The sequence below is a fragment of the Sinohyriopsis cumingii genome, chromosome 4 (assembly GCF_028554795.1).
Source record: "Sinohyriopsis cumingii isolate HCF-2022 chromosome 4, ASM2855479v2, whole genome shotgun sequence".
Classification (NCBI taxonomy): Eukaryota; Metazoa; Mollusca; class Bivalvia; order Unionida; family Unionidae; genus Sinohyriopsis; species Sinohyriopsis cumingii.
Window position 1 is genome coordinate 143,784,435 of NC_142964.1, and position 25,801 is coordinate 143,810,235.

Below are 25,801 nucleotides of genomic sequence, written 5' to 3' on the forward strand. Positions count from 1 at the left end.
GAAATATTTTATGTAACTCCTTGTATATCCCATATTTTCTAAGATATTTCATCAACTTCATATAAACTATTTTACATACAGTTTTAATTAACATTAATTATGAACGTTGCAATATATCATATATAATTGTTTCATATAATATATATATATATATATATATATATATATATATATATATATATATATATATATATATATATATATATATGAATGATATGTGAATTAACTCTGTTCATAAAATATTTAACTTATTTTTTTGTGATATCGCCTATAATTCATCTAACTTGAATCCTAACATCACTATTTGACGAAATGTGATTTTGTTTTGTCCATTCTTGTTTTTGTAATTTTCTGTTGATTTCTTCCTTGGTATATATATATTTTTTAATATTCTGTCTTTTTTACTTAAATAGTTGCTCACAATAAATCGTCTGCGTGAAAACCGGAATAAAAATAAATAACACGTCAGTGTAATTAAAGTTTTTGTTGAGATATATCTAAATATATGTGGGTCAAACTTAGATAAATAGGCATTCATCTCCACGGGATGCTGTTACAAGTAGACTTTTCTCGGCATGTGAATAGGATAATATGAGCGAACACTCATAGACTTGATGAAATTCATTGTTCCTACCAGCACTCAGAAATTGTAGCATACTGTGACCAAACAAGAATATTTGTATTATTTGGACAATGAAATGATAGGATGATATTCTAATTATTATCTGTCTATATTTCACCGTAAATTGACCATTTATTTCACTGACGTACACAGAGAGAGAGAGAGAGAGAGAGAGAGAGAGAGAGAGAGAGAGATTGAGCAAATGAAGAATATTTTGTCTGACTCTAAGATGTAGCGTATCACGACCTTCATTTAACCCCCGTTTCAAGATGGCTGCCTGCAGAGGAAAGTCACTGTTAACCGTAAGTTAAATTATGTACACTAATTTTAAGCATACAATAATGTTTGGGGGATTTGTATAAAAATAATTACTGATTAATCTTTTGAATATTTTTCCATCCTCAGCGACAGGCATGGAGACTCTTCCAGAGAAATTTCAGCCAAACGACTCCCGTGGCAGCACAGGTCAGTTTCATTTTCAATTTGTTCTTCTGCGCTATTTATCAGGCTTAACCAACATAGCCCATGGATAGAAAACAGAATATCGTTTATTCACTATTAATTTAACAAGTCTCTTGAATGCAATATTATCAATGAAGAGCTATTTCACTTTGTTGCCTGAGTTGTACCCAGCGCAAGTTCACATGCACTTAGTCATTCAAAGTAAGACGTCTCCCCCGTGTTTATTTAGGTCGCCTAAAAGGGTTAGGATTATGCGACCTAAAAATACACAGATACAAGTGGAGGAGGACTAACCTGCATTTAGAATGTACTCATTGGTGCATTGTTTAAAATTAAATTTGTGTTCATGAAAATTTCTCAGGATAGCAGTGAAATTGTAAATAAAGTTACAAAATGTCAATACAAATTAAAAATGTACATAAGTAGAAAAGAAATAATTATCCTATTCTAAGAAGATTTATACACTGTAAACTTTTTCAATAAACATACAATATCATAAATTAATCAGGTGGATATAAACAGTATTGCCTTTTCAATCATTTTACATTTTAAATTTAATTGTAAATAAATTGAAAACATAAAATTAGTGTTTGCACATACTTTTGACAGCACTGGTACTTAATTTTTCTAATATTTCTTTTGTATTTTGACCAAGAATATTATTTCTGAAAAGATTACATTATCAATGACTGTTATTATTTGATAATTGTTTGGTCTTAATAGACATTTAAAGCAGTATACCTATCTCGTTTATCTGGTGTGACAAGTACCAGCAGTATGATAGAGTTCTCAAGGGAAGTAATTTGTTGATAACTTTTGAGGAGGTTTGGATGGTGGATATTGTGCACCTTGGTTAGCAGAAAACCGCAGCATTTTGATCAAAATAAAGTGTGCTATACATGCAGATAAATGTTTGAGTTTACTTAAAAACTATGTTCTTTTCAGTTCTATTGTATAGAAATGGAGTATGAAAATGTTCAAGTTTGGTCTTCATTAGAAAAATATAAATTATGATTTTAGAGTGCTTTTTTAATGTACTTACCCTTTGTTGCAAAGGTAATGATTGATTGCCTCATTCCACGCTTTCCTTCTGATTAATACTACATGTATTTCAGATTTTTTGTTTGTTTTAGACATGTGGGTTTTCAGTGATTTTCCTATATGGCATCCTAAATTCACCTAAATTTTTCTCAGCATGTATAACTTGTGCATTACAGTAAATAATCAAAATTAGGTATCTGGTACTTAAAGTTTATATTTATATGTTTCATTCATTCCATTTCAGACATGTAGTACTGAAAAATATTTATACAATTTGGATAAACAGTGTAGTTTGCATTGTGGTAGGTACAAATGGGCATAACAGGGAAACCACTGAAGTTGATACTATGGCATTTAAACATTTTTGTTCAGTAAATTCACCATGCATGACATCTGAATAATCTTATGCAAACATAATGTCACAAAGTTAGCATGGTCGTGAATATTAAACATTTGAAAGTTAAATCTGTTTAGGGCTTTACAAAATCATAGATTTCCTATACATGTACAAGATTTAAGTATGTGAAGTAATCCCATTCATACCATATCCAGTTCTGATCCCTTTTGTTTGTACTTTTCAATCATAAATGAATAATGTCTACAAACCTTCTGCTTCACAGTTTAATGCAAGCAGAACTGGTGATATGAGTGGTTCTCTTCGATAATTTATTTTAGTCTTGCCTGTGAAGGGGAGTACAATTATTGCCAAATTTGTGAGCTTTATTTTGGTGTGGGTTCATAGATTAATAGTTATAAGGGTAAGTTGATTGATCCTGTCATCCCTTCCGATTCATAAAATGTGTTTTCTGTTGCATTGTAACTACACAAACTTTGTATTCTCTTGTATTTTGACTTGACAAAACTGTTGTATCACTACTGAACAAATTTTGTATGCCCTAGTATTTTAACAATGCAGACTTTGTACACTGTTGTATCATGACTAGAAAAACTTTATATGCTCTTGTATTGTGACTAGACAAACTTTATATGCTGTTGTATTATTACTAGACAAACTTTGTATGCTGTTTTATCATGACTAAACAAACTTTATATGCTTTTGTATTGTGACTAGTCACTTTGTATGATGTTGTATCATGACTAGACAAACTTTGTATGCTATTGTATCATGACTGAACAAACTTTCTTTGGTACTGTATCATCACTGAACAGACTTTGTATGCCATTGCATAATGACTAGACAAACTTTGGATGCTGTTGTATCATGACTGAGCAAACAGTGTATGCTATTGTATCATCGCTGAATAAACTTTGTTGTATCTTACTCTTGTATCATGACTTGACAAACTTTGTATGCAGTTGTATCATGACTAAGCAAACTTTTTATGCTCTGGTTTATGACTAGACAAACGTTGTATGCTGTTGTATCATTTCAGTTAGAAAATATTTAAACATTAATATATTTGTTTGTTACTTCTAATTATGCTGTCTCTAAAATTTGAACAAGCAGTTGACAGTACGTGATGCCCTGAATGCTGCCATTGATGAGGAGATTAAAAGAGATCCTCGTGTCTTCTTGATGGGGGAAGAGGTTGCACATTATGATGGTGCTTACAAGGTTATACATATTTCTTAATTATCAGTTGGAATTTAAGTGATGAATTTGCTTCGTAGATAGTCGTAACATTTTTTCAGATGTTTTATCCCAATAAGTTTCTATTTGTCTTAAGTTATTGTTGTGATAGTTAATCAGAATAATGTAAAATTGGGTGGAAAATTCAAGCAACAAAGGTAATTTCATGATAAGTTTTCATAATCACAAATAGACAATTGATATATATGTTTTTTTAACTTCTGCACATTTTGGAACAAAATCTTCCTCGTTGAGTTAATTATGGGAATAAAAGCTTCCTGTTAATATAGACTTTCAATGTTTAGTACAATCCAAGTTTCAGTTACCTGGCATTTAAAAAAATGTGCCATTAAATGTTTTGACTTTCCTGGATATAAACAACTTAACCTTTTAGAATTATATTGCCCATGAAAATACATGTAATATAGAAAATGTCTTCCACCAATTAGAATTGATAGTTGATGTGTTGTAATCAAGTGATCATAGATCTTTTTTTTTAATCCATTCCAGAAATTGCAGTTATTGTACATGAAGTTTTGAAGTTGAAGATGATTGACACCTTTCTAGGAGATCATAAAATTTTTAGCTTGACTTTGAGATTGGGGTTTTATGCAAAGCTATAAAAAATGTTACCGAAATCTTTTACATCTGAATGATACAAAACTCAGTCTCAAATTCAAACTTGGAAAAATCATGATTATCAGGTCTGGAGTTGAAAAAAAAACACACCTGACTGTCAGTGCTAAAGAATTTCAGCAAATGATAACACTTAACCTACTAGTTTAGTTTGACATATTTGAAGTTTGAAAATTTCAAGGAAATTTTTTACACCATGTATGAGTTGTTGTTGTTGTGGGGTTTAACGCCATTTTTCAGCACATGATTGGCTATATATGGTGGCCAGTATTAATGGTGGAGGAAGAACCCGGGAAAATCCCGGAAAGAACCACCGACCCACGAGAAGCTACTGGCATGCTTTCTCACATATCTACATTGGTTGAATCTGAGACTCAAACCGGTGCAGACAGAGGTGAGATGGCAGTGATCTGTAACGGCGAACGCTTTAGACCACTCGGCCACTTGGGGCCCCCATATATGAGTTGATTGAAATAATAGTTCCATAGAGAGAGATCGACTAATGCAGCCTGATTGTGTTGGTTGCCAGCTTGCTTGGCTGAATATATTTCATTCAGGGCTCAGTTTGATATGTTTTAATCAAATTTATTAAAATGTTTCAACCTGAATTCTACCAAACAAGGATGTTTTAGACTACCATTAATCTCCTCAGTCTCTTCTTTCAGGTCAGCAAAAATCTGTGGAAAAAGTATGGTGATGGTAGAATCATCGACACACCAATCACAGAGGTATTTTCTTTTTTTTTGTACCTCCCTTAATAATGGGGACTAAGATAAGTTACTTTCCATGAATCCAGTAGGTGGCATCAAAAGAAAACCCGATTTCTCTAACACTTTCTTTACCAACACAATTTTGTTACTTTCTATAATACTTTCTTTAGCAGCACAGTTTTGTTAGTTTCTATCACACTTTCTTTGTCAATACAATTTGTTACTTTTTCTAACACTTTCTTTAGCAGTACAGTTTTGTTAATTTCTGTAACACTTTCTTTACCAACAGAGTTTAGTCAAAGTAAAGACTGCATTTTGTCCACACTATTTGAATGGTAGGTTTCATTTTAAGTCTGAAAAACAGTAATAAGGACCAAGATTGAGATCAAGTGCAATGATTATTGCATAACACAAATTCCAGAAACAAATACTGTAAAAAAAATCATTTGCTTATGCCAGCCCTGTTCTGTGGAATGAACTTCTTAAAGCAATTAGATCAGATTATAATCTAAATGTGTTAAAAACAAAATTGTATGATTGCTATCTCGAAAGGCAGTTTTCATTGTAAATGTTGAAGTGCATGAACTCCAGTTGATTCTGTTAATGTATTTCATATACACTTTATTTAAGCTTTATTTCCTCGTTTTGTTTTCTTTATTTTTTTCTTGTATTTACAATAGTTTGTTCATCGTGATGAGAAAAGTATAAAACTGAGATAGCCTCATTTAAAGTTTAAACAAATGATGCCTATCAAATATGGTCACCATTATTATATAGTATTAAAAAATAGAAAATCTTTTAAATGACTTTTCCAAAACTGCTAAATAGAATTTGAGCAAACTTGATAGAAAGCACCCTTGTATGAAGATCTCACATTTGTATGAAGATCTCACACTTGTATAAATGACACATCTGCTATGAATTATGAATTATGATAAATGTTGCTAAATAAAGAAAAACCTGTAACTAACTTTATTAAAAATAAATTAACAGAATTTGCCCAAATTTGACATAAAACATCATGGCTTTGAGAGCTTTCAAGTTTGTACAATGATACTAATCTGCCATCAACTCTGGCTGCCATTAATAAATATACAAAATAATGTTTTAGCGAAATTTACAATTAAAGCATGTGAAGTACAGTAAAAGCTGTGATGAGGACTAATAAAATCTTTGGGTTGTGATTATGCTGAGTTGTCCCTATTTGCTAAAAATATTTACAGAACTATAGGCTTAATACATTGCGTTAAATAAGTTACATAATTAATTAAATAATCCATTTTAGAAATTAAAATTGAAGCTGAAGAAAAATACCAAATGTAATTATGGATAAGAGTAACTGGGAAAAATATAAGTATATGAAATCTTGAGGAATGAATTTGTATTGTGTCAAAACCTCATGGACCTGCTGGGTGTCTACATGACAAAATCTGACAAGTCACTAGGCAAACTACATTTAAAGCAGGTTTATCCTATCCAACCCAGAAATGATGTACATCTCGTATGCACACCAGTAATTTTTGACAAAATACCTTTATATGGGCTCAGCCCAATCCATCCTGGTATTGTTTCTTCTTTTGTGATGTACAACACTAACCTTGCTTTCATAGCCCAACAAAACTATCCCAAGCCACAGCTTACTTAAAAATAGTATTGTTATATTAAAATATCTTAACTATTTTTTTGTATTATATTATTACATGTATATGCATTATTTTATGGCATTTCATGTTTTAAATGCCATTAATCGGAAATGAATTGAAGTTTATATTTTGTATTTGGAAAAAAGAAAAAAAGAACTTGATATGCTTTTATCCAGAAGCACTTCAAAATGTAAGTACCACAGTCAAGATAATTGAACTGTTCTAATTGACTGGATGATGACCACAGAAATTTTCCATTCATACAAATTCAGGATTTTCTAAATGTTTTGAGCAGATTGCATTTTTATTTGTTTAGAGATAACAATATTAGACATCACACTTATCAAGATGCTTTCTGTTTGTCCCATTGTATTTTTGCATCTGCTGGATGCAGACTAGAATGCAGAATTTAAATATGGCTACCTTTGCATGCTGTTTGATAATCATAGTTGCTTCAGATTTACAGGAAATTATATAAAATGGAAATTACTGAAGTAATTATATTGTGAATGCCTATCAAATTGTCATATAGCCATAATGTTATTGAGCAATACAGACAAGGTCTTTTTACAAAGGAATATAACGAGTTCATGCAACCATTGTTCACTTTGAGTAATGGGCAGCGAAAAAAATTAGTAACAAATATAATTCTTATTCCGATCAACCAGTCTTTTAACATGAAGCTGGAAACACATATATTATTATTCCTGGGCAACTAAAAACGTGGATACTGAGTGCTGCAAACTTTTCTTTCCACTTCCCATTTTCATACATTTTTGAATTTGCTTTCACAAGCTTTCATGTCAGTTACCATGGTGAGCATTATCAGTACTGCTTGAGCTTCATGTTGTTGTTGTTATATTATTATTATTATTGCTGTTGTTGTGGGTAGTGTTATTGTTGAAATTATTGTTGCTTGGTAAATGTAATGAATATTTAAATTTGTTATTTTCTTGTTTTTAAAAAATTGTCCTTTATAACTGTTCAAGGCTTTGAAATTTTATATTTTTGCATCGAAGAAAAGAAAAATCTGATTCTAAAAAGCGATCTCCAAGATAATGAGAGATACATAAATGCTAGAAATTTCAAAGTGATCTCAGTTTCGTAGATGCCATGTTGAAAATATAAGAAATAAATATTTTAATGCATTAGTGTGAGATAAACATTTAGAACAGTTTAAAGAAAGAAATACAATCTATTTGAAATTTTTATTTTTGATGATAGCTAAAATTGGCATTCATTTAAATGTAAGCAAAATTTTACATTAAAGTACCAGCATAGTTTAAGAGAATTAAAATGCTATTTCATGTTTAGGATTTAAATTAGTTAAAGATTAGAGATAACCCACAGTGATCAGGATCTAGATGTGAAACAACTGTACTGAAGGCACTTGTTGCTGAGAGTGAAATATCTCTCATTTTATTATTTTGTTCTTCCAGTTGTTTGATCCAGTTATTTGGACTGTATCATCTTTTTTTCAGCTTTCATTTGATGTCAAAGACATGTCATACTTCAAATTGATAAGTTGGTTCAACATGCAGAGTTCATAAAATGTCCATTTAATGGATACCCTTTCCTCCTGATTTTTTGATCACTCATTGGACAATTCGTACCAGTGATGTGTTCTCATGAATACATGACTTATTAGCTGCACACTTATCAGTTAATTCCTATGATTCTGGATAATTAATGTTTGTTTGTACCTTATGGAACAGTGGATCTTCAGTAGCTATTCTAATTAGAAGTCAAATGTATATTTCACTGTGGTCAATCAAAGCTAAACCCTGTTCATATTTTCTCTCTTTCAGATGGGCTTTGCAGGTCTAGCTGTTGGTGCAGCCATGGTAATTTCTTAGCTGCTTATATACAATAGGGTTTGTTCTAGAACTGAACATTAAAGGGCTGGTTACCCTCCATTTGAAGATGGGGTGGGGATTCATCAGGTTACAGGTGGATGTTGATTGGTTGTATGGGTTTAGCACTATTTTGCAGTACATGATAGGCTATAAAGCGTGACCAGTATATTTAGTGATGAAAGAGCCTGAGAAGAACCACTGACCCATGGGAAGCTACTGGCAAGCTTTCTCATATATTCATGATGTCTGAGCTGAGACTCAAACCCATGCAGACAGAGATGAGATGTCAGTAATCTGCATAGGTGAGTACCATAGACCATTTGGCAACCCACTGCTTCCAGGAGGGTGTTAATGAAGAAATAATTGTTAAGTTTGCAAAATGCATTCAGTTATTTTTTTCAGCTTTATTTCTTTTAAATTATTGTGAATCCAGTGATAACATGTCCCTGATAGTGTAAACATTCTGTGGTGATCTCATTCCCCCATTACATCATTGTTGATTGAAGTTTTATCAGTTGGTTGTTACAAACATGTTGGATGTTGTATTATACTGTTCTAGACTTTATTGAGTTAAATACATTGTTTTTACTGAGCTGTTAATATGATACAGGATGATGTGAAGTGGAGGCCAATATCTGTATTTCACAACTCACTGAATCAGACTATCTGAGTAAAATGGAAGCCCATAATTGAACTTGTATATCCATACAAGTAGAATATGTTGTTATATAGACCTTAAATCACTATGAGGCAACCAAAACTAGTGGTTTTATATGTAATTCTACTCTTAGGAGGAACCAAGTACATGTACATTGAATAATTGTTGAGTGCATGTGACATTTTCAACCAATCCAAATTCAGAATAATTTTTCTTAAGTAGTTAAATATTCATTTGTGAATAATGCACATCCCAATCTGCCATCCCGTGGCTTTTTCTTGGATCTGATGGCTTATTATTGGATAGCAGATCTGCTGTCCTGTGATTGATGGCTTATTATTGGATAGCAGATCTGCTGTCCTGTGATTGATGACTTATTATTGGACAGCAGATCTGCCTTCCTATGATTGATGGCTTATTATTGGATAGCAGATCTGCCGTCCTGTGATTGAAGGCTTATTATTGGATAGCAGATCTGCCGTCCTATGATTGATGGCTTATTATTGGATAGCAGATCTGCTGTCTTGCGATTGATGGCTTATTATTGGATAGCAGATCTCCTGTCCAGTGATTGATGGCTTATTACTGGATAGCAGATCTGCTGTCCTGTGATTGATGACTTATTATCAGACAGCGTATTAGGCATCCTGTGATCTGATGGCTTATTGGGTAGCAGATCTACCAGCCCATGATCTGATGTCTTAATATGGGAATAACTGATCAGTATATGGTATTAAAAAAAAGAAGAAAACAAAAAATACTTGAAATAACAACAGAAATAACTTTCTTTTTCATCATCTCTTTTAATAATAACTGGTTTGACTCAATTCTTCAGGAACTATCAAGAATTTATCCACATACAGAGCTTCAGTCACATCTTCTGTTTTATATAACAAGCTGTTTATTGATAAAGTCATTTCTGAAAAACTTAATTTATGTTATTTGGTTATTGGTTCCAAAATCATGTTCATTGAGATAAATGAAAAACTAATCTTTATTATAGAATCTTGATTCTTGAACAATTTATCATTTTGTTTCAAATTATTGATTTTGCTGTTTGTATGAAATACTTTTTAATTTCAGGCTGGCTTGAGGCCTATCTGTGAGTTTATGACATTCAACTTTTCTATGCAAGCCATAGATCAGGTAGGTTGAAATGTTGGCTTACTTATCGAATATACTCACTTATAATATGAGTCCATCTGCAAACTGCACATATCCAGATCTACCGTCTCATGCGCAGCAGATCTAGATCTGTGCAGTTTGTAAGGAGTAATCAGTAGAACAAATGGCATAGACCCTGATCTGCAGGTGCATTATGAAACAGCAGATAAGGATCTTTGTTGTTTGTATTTTGACTTGATTTATAAACGAGTTTTTATGGTATCTTCTTATTCAGCACATTATTGTCACATCTGCAAATGCACAGTATATTCTTTGCTTTATGCTTTGTGAGCATGAAGGAGGGAGAACTGCCCAAAAATTTTCAGGATTCCATTTGCATATTGAATTCTTGATATCAAGATAATTAAGTTCATAAGTTTCTTTTCAAAAATCTTTATTGTTCGGTCTGAAAATCAAATGTACAATATAGTGATTGCATGAGTCTACATTTTATACTTATTATTTATTTTCATTACATGAGAATCTGTGTTAATTATAGACTGCACCACTGACCTGTATTTTTCATCTTTGGAACAAAAGAGTTGCAAGACCCTAGAAATTAAAGGGAAAAGGTCATCGTTGTTGATTCAGCTTGAATGTTTTGAGTGCACTTAAGGCTGGCGTAATGTGTGATTCTTGCCAAAGAAGCATCATGTGATTAATTTCATTGGCTGAAAGAATGGTTATACTGATTTTAAGTAATTTGGGCACTGATTAAGATCAAGTAGTCAATTACGGATGGAAAAGTAAACAAGAGAAAATGAAATCTTCAGGAAAATCACTGCTACACTTTTTTCCCAAGCTCCGTGCCAAATAAATGTTGACTTGAGTCGCCAGAGTCAGATTCTAAAGAGTGATGGCTACTCCAGCATGAGAATTTGAAGTCTCGTTATAGAAGGCCTATGGATGGGGAGGGTGATAATGGAACGTATTTGAATTTGATTGCATAAAACAAGAGACAGGTAAAGGCTATTTGTAACCCCATTTTTTAAAAACATTTTAAACACCTCATTTGTTCACCATAATATGGTCCCTTGGATCCCACATTTATTATTTCTATAATGAACTTTAGAGGAATAATTCATAGCAATAATAACAGAAAAGTTCAGTCTCCTGCAGCAATAACCTAATTACATTTTCGTGTATGTGCCAGTAAGGAGTAAAAATATCTGATACTAGGTTTGAGTTTATTTATATTGGTTCTCATCGTTTGATTATTTCTGCACTTTTTCTGATATTTCAGTCCTGTCTGTCTCTGTATCTGTCAATTATTGTTGTACACATTCTGCAGTAGAGTTGTCTGCCCACATTTTAGGCATTCTGTTGATCACCCATTACTTTTGGTGGATTCCACATAGTGAGTGACTAGAAGGCATAGGACTTGAAAAGTTTAGTGACCAAAAAACATGCAGAAGCATTGTAAAATTGAAATAATTTTGGCATAAAAACTGATTATACTAAATAATAAACAGAAATGAAGAATGAAAGTGATGTCTGTAAGCAATTGATCCCTTTAGTTAGGTTTCATTCATCAGAAATTAACAAATGGATTTACTTGGAAGAATTCTTGTGACATTAACATAAAAACAAACAAATGATAATATTTTGAATACTTTACACTTTGGGGATATTAAATATTTGACTTTTATGCTTATGTGGCAAATTCATTTATTTTGCGTTTCATGGATGGTTGTAAATATGGAGAGGGTCTGTACAGTGTGACTTATTATAACTATAATGGTATCAGCAGTGAAAGATGTTTATGAATTATGAATGATGCTTTTTGAGCTGAATTTAACAGCCATAGTTTTTGCCATTTAAGTGCAGTCCATGCTCTCCAGAGACACATATACCACAAAAACCCACACCCTACTCAGTGATGTAAGGGATTTTTGCATGCCATAAATGTATGGTGATTCTCATTTATTTTACTGTTATTTTTTTTCATATTGAGAAGTCTATTGAATTTTCCATCATTTTATTCTCTGAATATTTAACTGCATAATATTGTACAACAAAAAAAGAGGGCCATATGGCTTACTAAGAACAAAGCACAGCATACAATTCTAGCAGTCTTAAACCTCTGTATTTTTGGATTTCTATTGAAGAGAAATGTGAAATAAAATTTAAATTAAAGTAAAATGGTGATCAGCATAATAATAATTACTGTCAATCAAAATAGTATAGAAGCCTTTTAAAAAAAAGAAGATTTGGTGTTGTTAGTTTTTGATAAGGTAAGGATAATTTGGTTAACTTAACAGTTTCATTTATGCATATATTATCAAGGAAATGAATACATAATATTCAACTATCTTCACGTTTTGTTCAACTGCAGTATAAAATTTTTTAGCATTGGGAATGCATGTTGGTAATGTTAATATTTTTGACATCAGCAAAACAAAGACATTTAAAACAACAGTGGAATTCATCGAATAAATTATCCAAGCTACATAAAAAAACATTTCTTAATTGGTTTCCACTGTTGAATAAGTGACAATATTCTATATTTAGTCTGTGATTGATGCATCTGAATCTACATATGTATACACAAAGTGACTGATGTATAATGAAAAATATGTATAATGAACAACATAGTTCAGAACAGATAACTGAGAAATCACTGATTGAAGAATGGATGTGTTTTTCTCCTTGTAGCCAGAATTCCATGTAAAGCTGTTAAGAGAGGTGATAACTGGTATGATTTTTCATAAGGATAAGAAGATCACAACAAAGGTTTCACATTCTGGATACAGCCAAAAGGGTTAAGTTGAGTTAGTGATAGTTAATAGGTGGCCAAAGTATTTTTTTTAATTGGTTATGTTTGTGGTGGCTTACATTTCTGAACAGCATTAAATGACATGAATAAATTGATTGTCTCCCTCGCTATAAACATATCCATATCCACTTCAGCTTGTGGATATGCCTGAGGTTTTAGCACACCAATAAATAATACACCAACAAATTAGACTGTTGGGTTAAGCTTACCAAGACCGTATTGTAATATTTACTGCTACATAGAAGTTCTCAACTTTACAAGGTACTTTCTGTTCATTCCAGGTCATTAACTCTGCAGCCAAAACATATTACATGTCAGCAGGCATGGTAAGTCTTCTGTTCCAACAGTATCATTATTTATTCACATTGGGTTTAATATCTTTTGATCTCCCTGTGATGTATATACAGGGAGATATAGCTGTCTGCTTGTCTATCTGTAATCCATCAGCCTGTCTGTATACATTTTGATTTGCAGATCTTAACTTTTTAGCTGATATTTCAACCAGCCTTGGTACACATCAAGTGAGTTTAAAAGAGGTGACTTTTGATACTTAGAATTTTCTGCGTTCAGTATTTTTTGTGTTACCATCCAAACAAACTTGCATAAGTAGTACATAAATCAGAGCGCATGGCTGTAAGTAGTATATGAATTAAGAGTGATTGTCCTTAGGGACCATCATAAGTAATATACAAATTTAGAGTGATGAACCATATGGTCTTTTCAGTAGGTATATGTACATATGCACCGGACCAGGGAGATATCCAGTCCTATCCAATCCTTAGATGTCTTTTGTCTCTAAATGTTTTCTTTGCAAAAAGAGAATAATTGCAGAATCATCATGTTTATGATTTTTCTCATGATACTTAGAGCATTTCAGATAGTGCAGAAAAACACGCATTTCAATTAGCTGTCACCTTAGCAGAATGTGTAAAAGTTCGTAAGAAAATATAATTTAGAAAAAGATAGGTTACATGTTACAATACACAGGAAATTCACTTTTATATATCCTGATAAATGGCAGCAAAAACAGATTAGTCCATCCAGCCTATCTTTTGTTAGTTAAAAAAACCCACTTGGCTGATTAAAATGCAAATGACACTGAAAATAGAAACTGTCTAGATGATCTCTTAGGGCTCATTTTGGAAGCCAACTAATTATAAAGTGAGTGTAAAACACCCATTAGCCTTCTACAAATTTACATTAGTCACCCCAATTCAATGCTAATTATTTATCCTATCATCCATTTCAGAAACTGATAGCATATATCAGTGTAGTTTACTGATCATTTAATAACCACTTCTGTGCTTTATCAGTGGTTTTGTATCTTGTCTACATGGATTGAATTTGAAGGCCACACTTCCAGTGTGCCACATAGCGAAATATTTTATATTCAGTTTTGATTGGTGGTAATTGTTCAGTTCCAGGGTCAAACAATAACTACCAATCAGAACTATGTTTTGTTTGTTCACTACATGACACACCAAATGTGTTGACATCCAAACTTAGTCCAAAAAGATACAATGCAAAATAGAAACTTCATTCAAAAGTGGATTTTAAATGTTCTGTAAAGTACTTAAACTTTTGATAGGGAACAAATTTGGAATGTCTCCTTCTATGTTGGTATCTGTAATCAGCAACTGAACGTGCTTACTGAATTAAAAAGAACAAATTAGCACAGAATCAGCAAGGAGGCAGATTCCATACTGCACAAGTTACAAGTTATAGCCAGCTTGTTAATTTGTAGAAGATGAGCGATGTTGTCATTAATTTCCTTTTTTCACTGACAGAAATGAGTGCCTGTGGCATTAGTACTTGTTTTGCAAATGCTGGAAGTACAGTTTGAAGATTTTTAAAATATTCATGCAGTGCAGAACAAGGGGCATGTTAGCCAAGATGAGTCCTGCATCTTATAAATTGTAGCAGCCTGAAATGGCCTAAAAGGGTAAATTAAAAAAACTAACAACTAATGGGTATTCATTTTGGAAGTATGTTTTTAATATCTTGTCTAGGATGACAGTGGCATATGAATAGATCACATAAGTCTATATCTGTCTGTAATTTTCATACTGGAAATAAAACTATGTCAACATAAATGGCCCCACCCTACAGCTGACAGACTTTCTAAATATGAAAAGACTGACATGTATAGGCTGTGTATCTTGAATCATATTGATACACAGCAGAGGTGTAGCTTTTCACCCCTACTATTCCATGTTAATATTTGTGTGTTTTAGGTCCCAGTTCCCATTGTATTTCGAGGACCAAATGGGTCGGCAGTGGGAGTAGCAGCTCAGCATTCTCAGTGCTATGCAGCATGGTATGGCCATTGTCCTGGGCTGAAGGTTATCTCCCCTTGGTCAGCAGAAGACTGCAAAGGGTTGCTCAAATCAGCTATCAGAGATCCTAATCCAGGTACACAAAAAAGAAAAAACTTAGCAATGATGTGTACCCATTTGTAATATTGATAAAATTAAAAATATTTGACATGAAGAATGCTTGCAGATATTCTGTTCTTAACCTTTCCATTCTTTTTTATTTACATTGAAAAGAATTGACTTTTCAGTATATTAATGGCTGCCACATTATCAATTCCTCAAAAATGCTGTGTCTGGAAATAAGCATGCTTCTTTTAGTAATTGCAAACTGGTGTATAGTAAGAATGATGGATCAATTTCATACTTATTGCATTGATAGATGGAAAGAATTGAGTTAATATTGTAGAGAAAATGTGGAAACAGGTTACACACATAATAAGTTATCCATATTCAGATGAGTTTTGTGAGACTGTTGGAAATCTTGATAACTTGTAAAAATATAAAGCCTAATTTGTTTTTAAATTAATGGTCACAACATCTGGATTATACATGCATGTGATAAATATTTTACTCTTATTTTATTTTGTACAATGTGATTCCCTTGCTTGATTTTTTATGAAGATAAATGCAAGAGATGGCAGTGTTGATGTTCAAGTTTTTGATGAAGTCATTCTTTGCTTATAACTCAAAAAAATGCAAGACTCAGCAGAACCTTTGTTTTTGTGTCAGTCTCTCTGATTTTCTCTTGAATTGTATGATTTCTTTTCTTTTTTTCTTTTTTTGTTTTAGTTGTATTCCTGGAGAATGAGGTTATGTATGGTCACCCATTTGAAATGTCGGAAGAGGCTATGTCTGAGAATTTCCTTCTTCCCATAGGAAAAGCCAAAATAGAAAGAGCAGGTAATAGTCAGAGTACAAACCTGAGTATGGTTATTGTCCCATTTGGTCAATGTGAGGGGGTAAATGATTAAGACGCTTTCTCCCTCTATCATTGTATCTCTGCAACAATTCAAGCTGGTAAACTCTTTGGCATCCGTAGTTTTGGTTAAATTATAACCAAACTTGGTGTGAAGTTTCATCCCAGCAAGCAGTGAATGAGTTTGATAATGAGTAAATTGTATCTTTGTTTTACATATTTTAGAATGTTATTGTTGACTTATTCAAGCTTATTAACACTTGAGCATCCAGACCTTTACCTTTCCAAACTTAAAGTCCAAGTGAGCATGTAGATGCCCATCATAATAATCCATCTGCTTCCATCAGAAGTTGCTTATTATCAATTTAGAAACTTTATTTCTTAACATATTTTGATCATAATGTGTTTCTGGTCAGCCAACTGTCCCTGTTTCTTGTTGCAGTTCTAGCACTTCTTTCCCTCTTGGTAAAAAGGACCTTCCCCAATATATATATATATTGTTGTTGTTGTAGGGTTTAACGCCATTTTTCAGCACACAATAGGCTATACATGGCGGCCAGTATTAATGGTGGAGGAAGAACCCAGGGAAAACCCCAGAAAAAGAACCACTGACCCATGAGAAGCTACTGGCAAGCTTTCTCACATATCCACATTAGCCAAATCTGAGACTCGAACCCACGCAGACAGAGGTGAGATGGCAGTGATCCATAACGGAGAGCACTTTAGACTACTTGGCCACTGGGGGCCCCCTATATATATATATATATATATATATATATATATATATATATATATATATATATATATATATATATGTATATATGTTTTTAAAAACATTACCTGCCTACCCTAATTTTAAAACCAGTGCAATAGGAAACATACATATTGGGGGGGGGGAGGGGGGCATACAAGTTGCATTTATGTATGTTGATGAAGCATGCCTTAGCAGAGAGCAGCTTAAGAGGCATCACTTCTATACAGATTGTTATCATAGTTTATGAGATCAGTTTTGAATGATGACATTTATGGATATTAATGAGGTGATTGGTAACCTGATTGGTCAAGCTTGTAGCCACCCCAGAGGCTGTATTTCTGTACATATTTTAATTAAACTTGATATGTTTTACAGTATCAGTAAGATCACCGATGATGTCGATAATGAGCAATATCAGCGTATATTAAAGCAATGACTTATGTCTGATTGGCTGACTTTATTACCAATCAGGAGGCCTATTTATTTTCAGGTGCTGATCATCCTTGAAAACCAAACCATATCAATACCAACTTCTTAAATGAATATGAAAACTGGCATCTGTTGTAATCAACCATATTTAATGGAAATATACACTTATTTAAACAAGGTTACAAAACTAAAATAAAAGATTTACAAATAAACATTGACTGTTGTGTATATTGTGTCCAAAAGATACAATATAAGATGATTTTTTCAGCAGTAAGCTTCATAGTTGCTTGTTAAGTTTCATCAGGGCTTGTCAGCTGTCATAGCTAAATTCCACACAGAAAGGTACCACAATGGAGGAGAATACCACTGGGTATTTAATGGTTGATTTCCTTTTTTAAAAAGTGGGTCCTGGACAAAAATTAGGTACATATTTAAGGAATAGGGAGGGGCCTGTTTTTATCTACATGTTTCATCTGGATTTGATAAGGGGCCAAAATTGGCACTTATTCTGCCTTGCTCATTCAGATGTTATGTATATTTGTTTTAATTTATATTTGATTTAATTTAATTGTTCATAAGTTTTAAAATCTTTTTATTTTTAATTTCATTACATGTCAAAGTAATGTAATTTTGTTTACTAGGAATATGATATTTTCCAGAAATTAGATTGACCGGACTGTTAGTTGAAAACAACTAAAAATAGAACTTTGTATCTTTTTGCTGACCTAGTTCCTGGCCTTGATTGAGAATCAAGTAAACAACTTCTTTTCTTTATTTATTTTTATTGTGGGATACATAGATGAAGATTGAGGCTGTACTTGAATACGTGACCTTAAACATGTAAATAGTTTCTATCCTGTTCTGGAATGTGATCATGTGACCCTCATATGGGTATCTATTTTGCGTCTTCTTTGACTGTATAGCCTTTGTCATAGAGAAATTATTTTGTTGAGCATTTACCCTGAAAGTTTTTATTTGTGACCAGTTTGGAGTTACATTTTAATTTGTATTCAAATTATTTGGTCTTTAAGAGATTAATTCTTTTTCCTGGAAATATTTGAGTGCTCGTACAGAATTCTTGGACAAAAGACTTTTCTTGAAATTTTGGAAATTCAAACACTGGAATATTATGTTCTGTGGATAAACAAAGAACTGTAAACCCAACAGCACAATACTAGGTACAGTATACGTCATCACCTTCCATTTTGGAATTTTCGTTGGGACTCGAACTTGAATTCATTAGAACATTTCATTACAAGGACTTCTAAAATTTAATTCGTGGATTATTCTTGGATTATTTCTGGATTTGGTTTCTTAAAACTATAAGTTCTTATTTTTTCATTTTTACATTGTTTTTCCAGGGAAATACATTGTTACATTTTTCAAAGCCTGTTGTTTTCAATCTTTCTTTGATACTGTTTATTAGAGCTTAAACATGTAACATAAGACAGCTGTTAGAGAATCTGTTCATGTGTTGCAGTTTAAGGTTCATATTAATTTGGCCACATTCTTGCATGTATATATTATGTTTTTACAGCCATATTGTAAGAGTCGGCACAGTGGTACCTGACTATAAGGTTACCTCACTATTAGCTTATTATATCACTTCTGTATCTTCCATTGACAGTGTTGAATAGAAGATTCAATTTGTGTGTGTGTGTATATATATATATATATATATATATATATATATATATATATATTTTTGTGTGTGTGTATATATATATATATATATATATATATATATATATTTTTATTTTTTGTTCTTCAGGAAATCATATAACGTTAGTGGCTCACTCCAGATCAGTTGGTATCTGTTTGGATGCTGCAAAAGAATTGGCAGGAATTGGCGTTGAATGTGAAGTAAGCATATTTATTTACTGTTGGACCATAAAGATATTGTACAGTTTTAAGTCGTCATAAATTTTGATACATATAGATTTGATAGGTTTCCAATTTAATTTAGATTTTGTTTACTTATTTGTGTATATAATTGCTAGTATTGAAAAACAAAACAAATCTGCTATAAAATTTGAATTCTTTTGTCTGAGGTTCATGTATTGAATGCATCAACTAAGGGATGAAACACTTCACTAAACACATGAATACACATGCAAGACTTGTGCATCACAAAATTTAATCTTATTATGTCTCCCCAGCCCCACCAGAATGGAGAGAGACATATTGAAATCATTGTCAGTCTGTCTCATTCAACTTGTAAGCTAACTATTCAGACAAATCAGATCAAACTCTAGTAACTTTAATCTTATTTTCAAGAATACAAGGTCATACTTTGTGTTAAGAAAAGCAACATCAGCTTGTAAGCAACATATCTCACCAGATGGGACCAAATTTAATAATACTGGTGCTGAGAGGTGCAGGGATGAGGTAGGGGGAGTCAGGAAATGAATGTTTTTTTATATGACCTTGACTAAATTTGCAAGGTTGCAACAGTGACATATGTCACATCAACAATGTCAAACAATAATTACAACAAAATATTTAGCTATGACAGAAGCATTTATTTTACTATACTGAGCATACTTAAATGATCCCAAAATCTTTTAGGTTCCTGGTGACTATAATCTAATTTTCAAGGTCACAAGACACGTTTTGATTTACATTTATTTTGTTCTTAGCATTCTTGCACAATTTACTGCGATACAAATTACACATTTTTAGTGGATAAATTGAACTTGTCCCATAGTGTTCCGTTGTATCTTTATTTTCAGTAAAATCTTATTGTACATATAAGACCATTTGCAATGTGTTTTGTTGTTGTGGGGTTTAATGCCATTTTTCAGTACACAATAGGCTATGCATGACGGCCAGTGTTAATGGTGGAGGAAGAACCCAGGAAGAACCACTGACCCACAAGAAGCTACTGGCAAGCTTTCTCACATATCCATATTGGCCGAATCCTAGACTCAAACCCACGCAGACATAGGTGAGACCACTCGGTCACTCAGGGCCCTGCAATATGTTTTAAAAGGTGCATAAATAATAGTAGCCTATATTACTTGCAATAATGTGATGTGTCCAGACTATTAGTTGTGGTCACTAAGTTATCAAGACATTTAATTGTATCACTCAAGTCATGTGGCAAGCATTTCATTGTTAAAGATTATCTTGTGCTTCTATTGTACTCCAGTTAAGTGAATACTTTAGAATTAAAGAATATTTATAAATAAATTCAGACTAATTTTATTTGCCCTAACTAACTGCACAGACCCAGATTGGTCAGAGAATTATCTGACAGCAGATCTGGGTGTGTGCAGTTTGCAGTTGGACTTGTCTTATAAGTAAGCATATAGGCTGATTAAACATAAAGAACACAGAATAAAAATTGGGGATAATTCCATTGCTTGTATCCCAAATTAAAATTTGGGTTAAAAATAAACAATGAAAGATGCGATTTTCTTTTGCTTAAGGTGTGAAGCAAATGTAAATGAAAACTCGTTATTTAGTTGTCTATAAGCATTTTTATTTCACATCCAGTGTATCTGTACAAATAAGAACTTGTGATAATGAATAAAGAATCATTTATTATTTAAGAAACTAGTACAAATCTATTGCAGTAATTTAATGTTCATGGTTTTGATGATGTAATGTCTAATAAGTTTAAGTAAATAACAAAATAATAGGGAGAACTACATGAATCTGAGAAGGGCCCCATGAACATGACCCAGGGGACCTTCATGGTCCGTTTCTTGGAAAGCTAAGAAAATGTTGGTCCCATGTGTCTTCTTTTATAGAAGAGATTCACAGTAACTAAATTGCTAACCCTGACAGTTATCAACATCAAAAGATGACATTTGTCATTATAAATGGTTTCCAGGATATCTTACACACAAGTGAACATTCCTTTGTCCAAGATATCTTAACATGCAGTATTTTGAATTAAATCCAAAATAAACCTAAATGTTCTATCACAAGTCCAGAAGAATATAGTATTCCAAATTAATTCCAGATCAATATCTGCTGAGGTACCAATAGACTTGAATGTGCTGAAGTGCCAACAGTCTTGATGTATCATAATGGCTGTGATGGTTGCACGCATTGGGGTGGGGTTCTTCCAATATATTTTAATTATGATGAAAGTTCCACCCGGGCTCGTGGGGTTAGAAAGTTAAATTAGTGACGAGGTAGATTTACAGCTCTGAGCCCCCAGTCAGCAATGCCAACGGTTAAATTATAGAGAACATGAAGATGAAATTCAATTAATAACAATTTAATAAATTCAATAATTTAAAACAATAAACTCTCAATCACCCGTCTTTCCCTCGACCAAATGACAGACTAATTCATCCCGTGATTTACAGTGTGAGTTCGATTTTCCCCTGTCCTTGTGTCTTCTCATCTCTTTCTTTCCCACTAATACCTTCCTTTCTTCCATTCCTCCAACACCTCCTTCGACTCCGTTTCCCTCTCGACTATCTCCTCCTCCAATTTCGCTCCCAATTTCCTCTTCCTCCCTTCTCTCCCTTTTTCCTCCTAGACTTCAACTTCTCCTGACTTCTCTCCTTTCTTCTCCTTTCCTCCGTCTCTGTATCTGAGACTACGGAACCAAACTGTAACTGGTCTGTCCCTCAAAGCTTCCTGTGAAAAACCACATGGTGTTAACATATGCTTTATCGAATCTCACCTCACACTAGATCAACAATTAATCATCAGATAAGGCTATTACGGTTTCTGTCACGCATGCGTACACATAAAAATTCCCACACACTTCTTGCAGGGTAAACAATGGCGTAATAACACGGTATCAGCGAATTGTCATACAGACATAAATACATTGCATCACATCAGTATATACACATATATATTTAATCTCATTGTACTACAGTATGACAACAATCAGACGCATGTCTGTACATTACACTCCACAAGCGTACACAAATATTCAACAATGGCAAAATCTATAATCACATGAACACACGTGCTAGTCTACTATAAAATACCCACATAGCGAATTACAATATTAACTCTTACGACGGCTAGCAACCTATATAATTCTTTACAAATATCAACTCATTTCTTCAAAATATGCAAACATATTAACACCACAAAGTAATTCTTCGTACTACGATTCTAGTAATAATAAAGTATACATACGACCTACAATTAAAAATGCAGTCGCATTCTGCAAAGACCGAACAACTAGCTCACTGACCTTATTTGAAGCTGTCTGTACTTAGAATTTCCTGTTCTAAGATATTCCCACCAATAACGAATGGCTGTTCGGAGTTACGCTATCCTCCTCTGAGCAATCTCTTTAGCGAACTAATTCTTGCCGGAAGACACAGAGATATCATTCTAGCCAAATCAGGGTCTCTCCCCTATCTCGATTCTGATTGGGTGGCGCTGTGACCCTGTCCAGTCGTCTTAGCGGCCAGTTCAACCTGGCTGTCTGTCTGCAGGGAAAAGAAGTTAAGACACTCCCACTTCTTTGTGCAACTTCTTTTCATCTGGACAAACGTTTCCACATCTAGGTGATAATTGACTATCTGGCGGTCTCACAGCTCCTAGGTCTGGCTCTCCACTTCTAGCCACGGCAAGGGATTAGCGCTAGCCTGCAGCAGTGTTTAACATCAAACAATGGCTTGTCAGAATTACCTTGATTATACATGTTTCAAACTGGGGCTACTCTTGGTCGGGGTAAACGTGACAATGGCATTGTCCAGAATGTCTTTGCATGAATTCACAATAATCCCAAAATAGTATTTAGTCCAAAGAGACATATGAGTACTTTGTAATTCCAGTAAGAAATTTAAATGATTCCTCTCAAATTAAATCTAAACAAAACATTAAATTATTCTGCAAACTGAACATAAAATAAGAACAGAAATAGGAATTAAAAATCTTCTTCACTTCTCTCCTTATACACATCAGCGCAACTATATTAACATTCTATCGCAACTCATCCCCGTGTGACATATTTCATGATATATCCCAGTGTGATACATATCACAATACTTAATCATACCAAAGGGAAACTACCCCAGACTGGACACAAGTTCATGATCATGGCTGTAAACAACTTATTTATAGCATCACTATTCCAAATAGAATCTATGACTTTGGACAATAATTAGCAATGTAATATGTTGTTTATAATTGATCATTACAATCTGCAGCCATGGATAAAAATTAAACACACCATATAGATATATGTAATGGTATGTTTATTTTTTACAGCTCCTTAAGTTTGTTCATTTAATTGTATAGCTCTTGGCTAATGAGAATCAGTGGTAATGTAGTTCAGGTTTATAGATACTGGGTTTGATTGAAAAGTAATGCAAATTTCCATTTGTATTATTGATTTTTGACCAAAGCATTTATTCATTGAAATTCTGATCTGTATCATCGATAAGAACAAAGGATTTATTTAATTAAAATATAATCAAGATAAGTACCAATTTGTATGATTGATAAGAACAGTGACATTTTTCATTTGTATCATTAATAAGAACAAAGGATCTGTGCATTGAATAAAGATAGAGTGAGTCTATTTTAGTATTGTCCCTTCATTTTTAGCATGTGTAAAGTAAAACTGCTATAGAAATCATTGGAAAAATTGTTACTTAAATCATATTTTAATATTTTGTGTCATTTTCGTCATTTAAATCTTTACTGTTATGTGTTTGACTTTGTATAGGTCATTAACATGAGGACCATCCGACCTATGGATGAGGAGACTATAGTGAAATCAGTAATGAAGACAAACCACCTGGTAACAGTAGAAGGTGGATGGCCTCAGTTTGGTGTCGGAGCAGAAATCTGTGCAAGGATTATGGAAGGTAAGATACAACCAATTCTGTTATTTGTTTGGTTTTCTTCATACAATTTTGATACCATTTCCTTTCAGGATATACATTAGAGAGTGGAATATTCACATCTCTTTCAATGTTGACTTTTGTGGTGGAAGGCTCTTCCATATTAAGCTCATCCTAGGCTCTGTATGTCAATATATACATCTGCCATTAAGGTGATGATTATGGGTAAAAGTGTGCCTGACCTAAGAAAGAGTTATTTTTAAAAAATTGATGCAAAAAATACTTCCAATTTATGGATTACCATGAAGAAACATCTTCATAGAAAGCTTTGAATATTTGCTCTCAGACACTAGAGTTACATATAATTACTCTATTATTACCAAATGCTTATTCACAGAATTTCATTTTTAATATTCTGAAAAGTCATTGTGATGGAAACTTTAGCAATAACCCAAATGTCTCATTAATTTAAAGAAAATTTGGAAATTTATTTAGATAAGCTTTGAAACTTTAATTTACAGATAAATTATGAAATTGGACAAATTAATAGTCCTAAAATGAGAACAAATTTTTCTAGTTAGGCAACATCATCAATTTTAAGTACACATCAGTTTCGTTTTCAGCCTCATGATATATTGTCACTAACTAAAAAAATATACTTGAGAGTGTTATGACTATTGTTGCTGTATTACAAAAATTTTAATGAATAAACTAAAATATGTCATTTGCAAAATAAGGTTTATCACTTACAGGTATACTGAGCGGAATTTTTATTATTGATCAGCTAATTATTGTAATTATTTATTAATTTGTTACTAAATTTATTTGTGTGTTAAGGATTTATTCATTTATTAACATAATTATTTGATATTATCACAAAGATTTCAAAGAATTAGTGAATTAAGAAGTGTAAATAAAAGTGAAAGTATGAAAGTTGAGACTTATTCTAGCTGTCCTATTTGGTAAGACAAAAACTTAAGTGAAAATTTATTTTGAAGTCAGTTTGTTGTAATTCGATAAATAATTCAGAAAACAGAACTGTGACATGAACAGTTGAAGAAAAGAAAAGTCATCATGAATTACTGTCTTGGATTATGAAAGGAACTAATCAGACAAAGTTATATGGAGAACAAAACCAAATTATGACAATAGTTGAATTTTATAGGTTTAACCAGATATTGTTTCACATTAATGGATTGTTAAATACTTGAGCAAATAAGTTACATTTGTACCAGTACAGTTCCTATAGTAATGCGTACTATGTTAACAGTGAAATATCACTTCATATGAATATAGAAATGTATATTTTGCTAGTTAGATGACCTCTTGTCTGTCATCCAATGTCCATCCATCGGTTACTCTGTTACTGCTAATTCTCCCAACTGCTTGGAGGACTGCCATGAAACTTCATCCACACATTCATCCCATGGTCCGTAATGAAAATGGTGCTGC

General features: G+C 32.8%; 1 protein-coding gene across 1 annotated transcript in view; it reads left to right on the forward strand.

Annotated features, from left to right (window-relative positions):
* Positions 1-773: 773 nt before the first annotated feature.
* The window catches only part of LOC149802242 (pyruvate dehydrogenase E1 component subunit beta, mitochondrial-like), a 33,228-nt gene continuing 8,200 nt past the window's right edge, over positions 774-25,801 (forward strand). Inside the window, exons 1-11 of the mRNA XM_089956666.1 lie at positions 774-924; positions 1,028-1,087; positions 3,594-3,701; positions 5,018-5,080; positions 8,514-8,549; positions 10,303-10,365; positions 13,441-13,485; positions 15,394-15,571; positions 16,264-16,374; positions 19,345-19,436; positions 24,232-24,373. Of these exons, the coding sequence (XP_089812792.1) occupies positions 892-924; positions 1,028-1,087; positions 3,594-3,701; positions 5,018-5,080; positions 8,514-8,549; positions 10,303-10,365; positions 13,441-13,485; positions 15,394-15,571; positions 16,264-16,374; positions 19,345-19,436; positions 24,232-24,373 (931 nt within the window). The 5' untranslated portion in view covers positions 774-891. The remainder of the gene's footprint in view (positions 925-1,027; positions 1,088-3,593; positions 3,702-5,017; positions 5,081-8,513; positions 8,550-10,302; positions 10,366-13,440; positions 13,486-15,393; positions 15,572-16,263; positions 16,375-19,344; positions 19,437-24,231; positions 24,374-25,801) is intronic.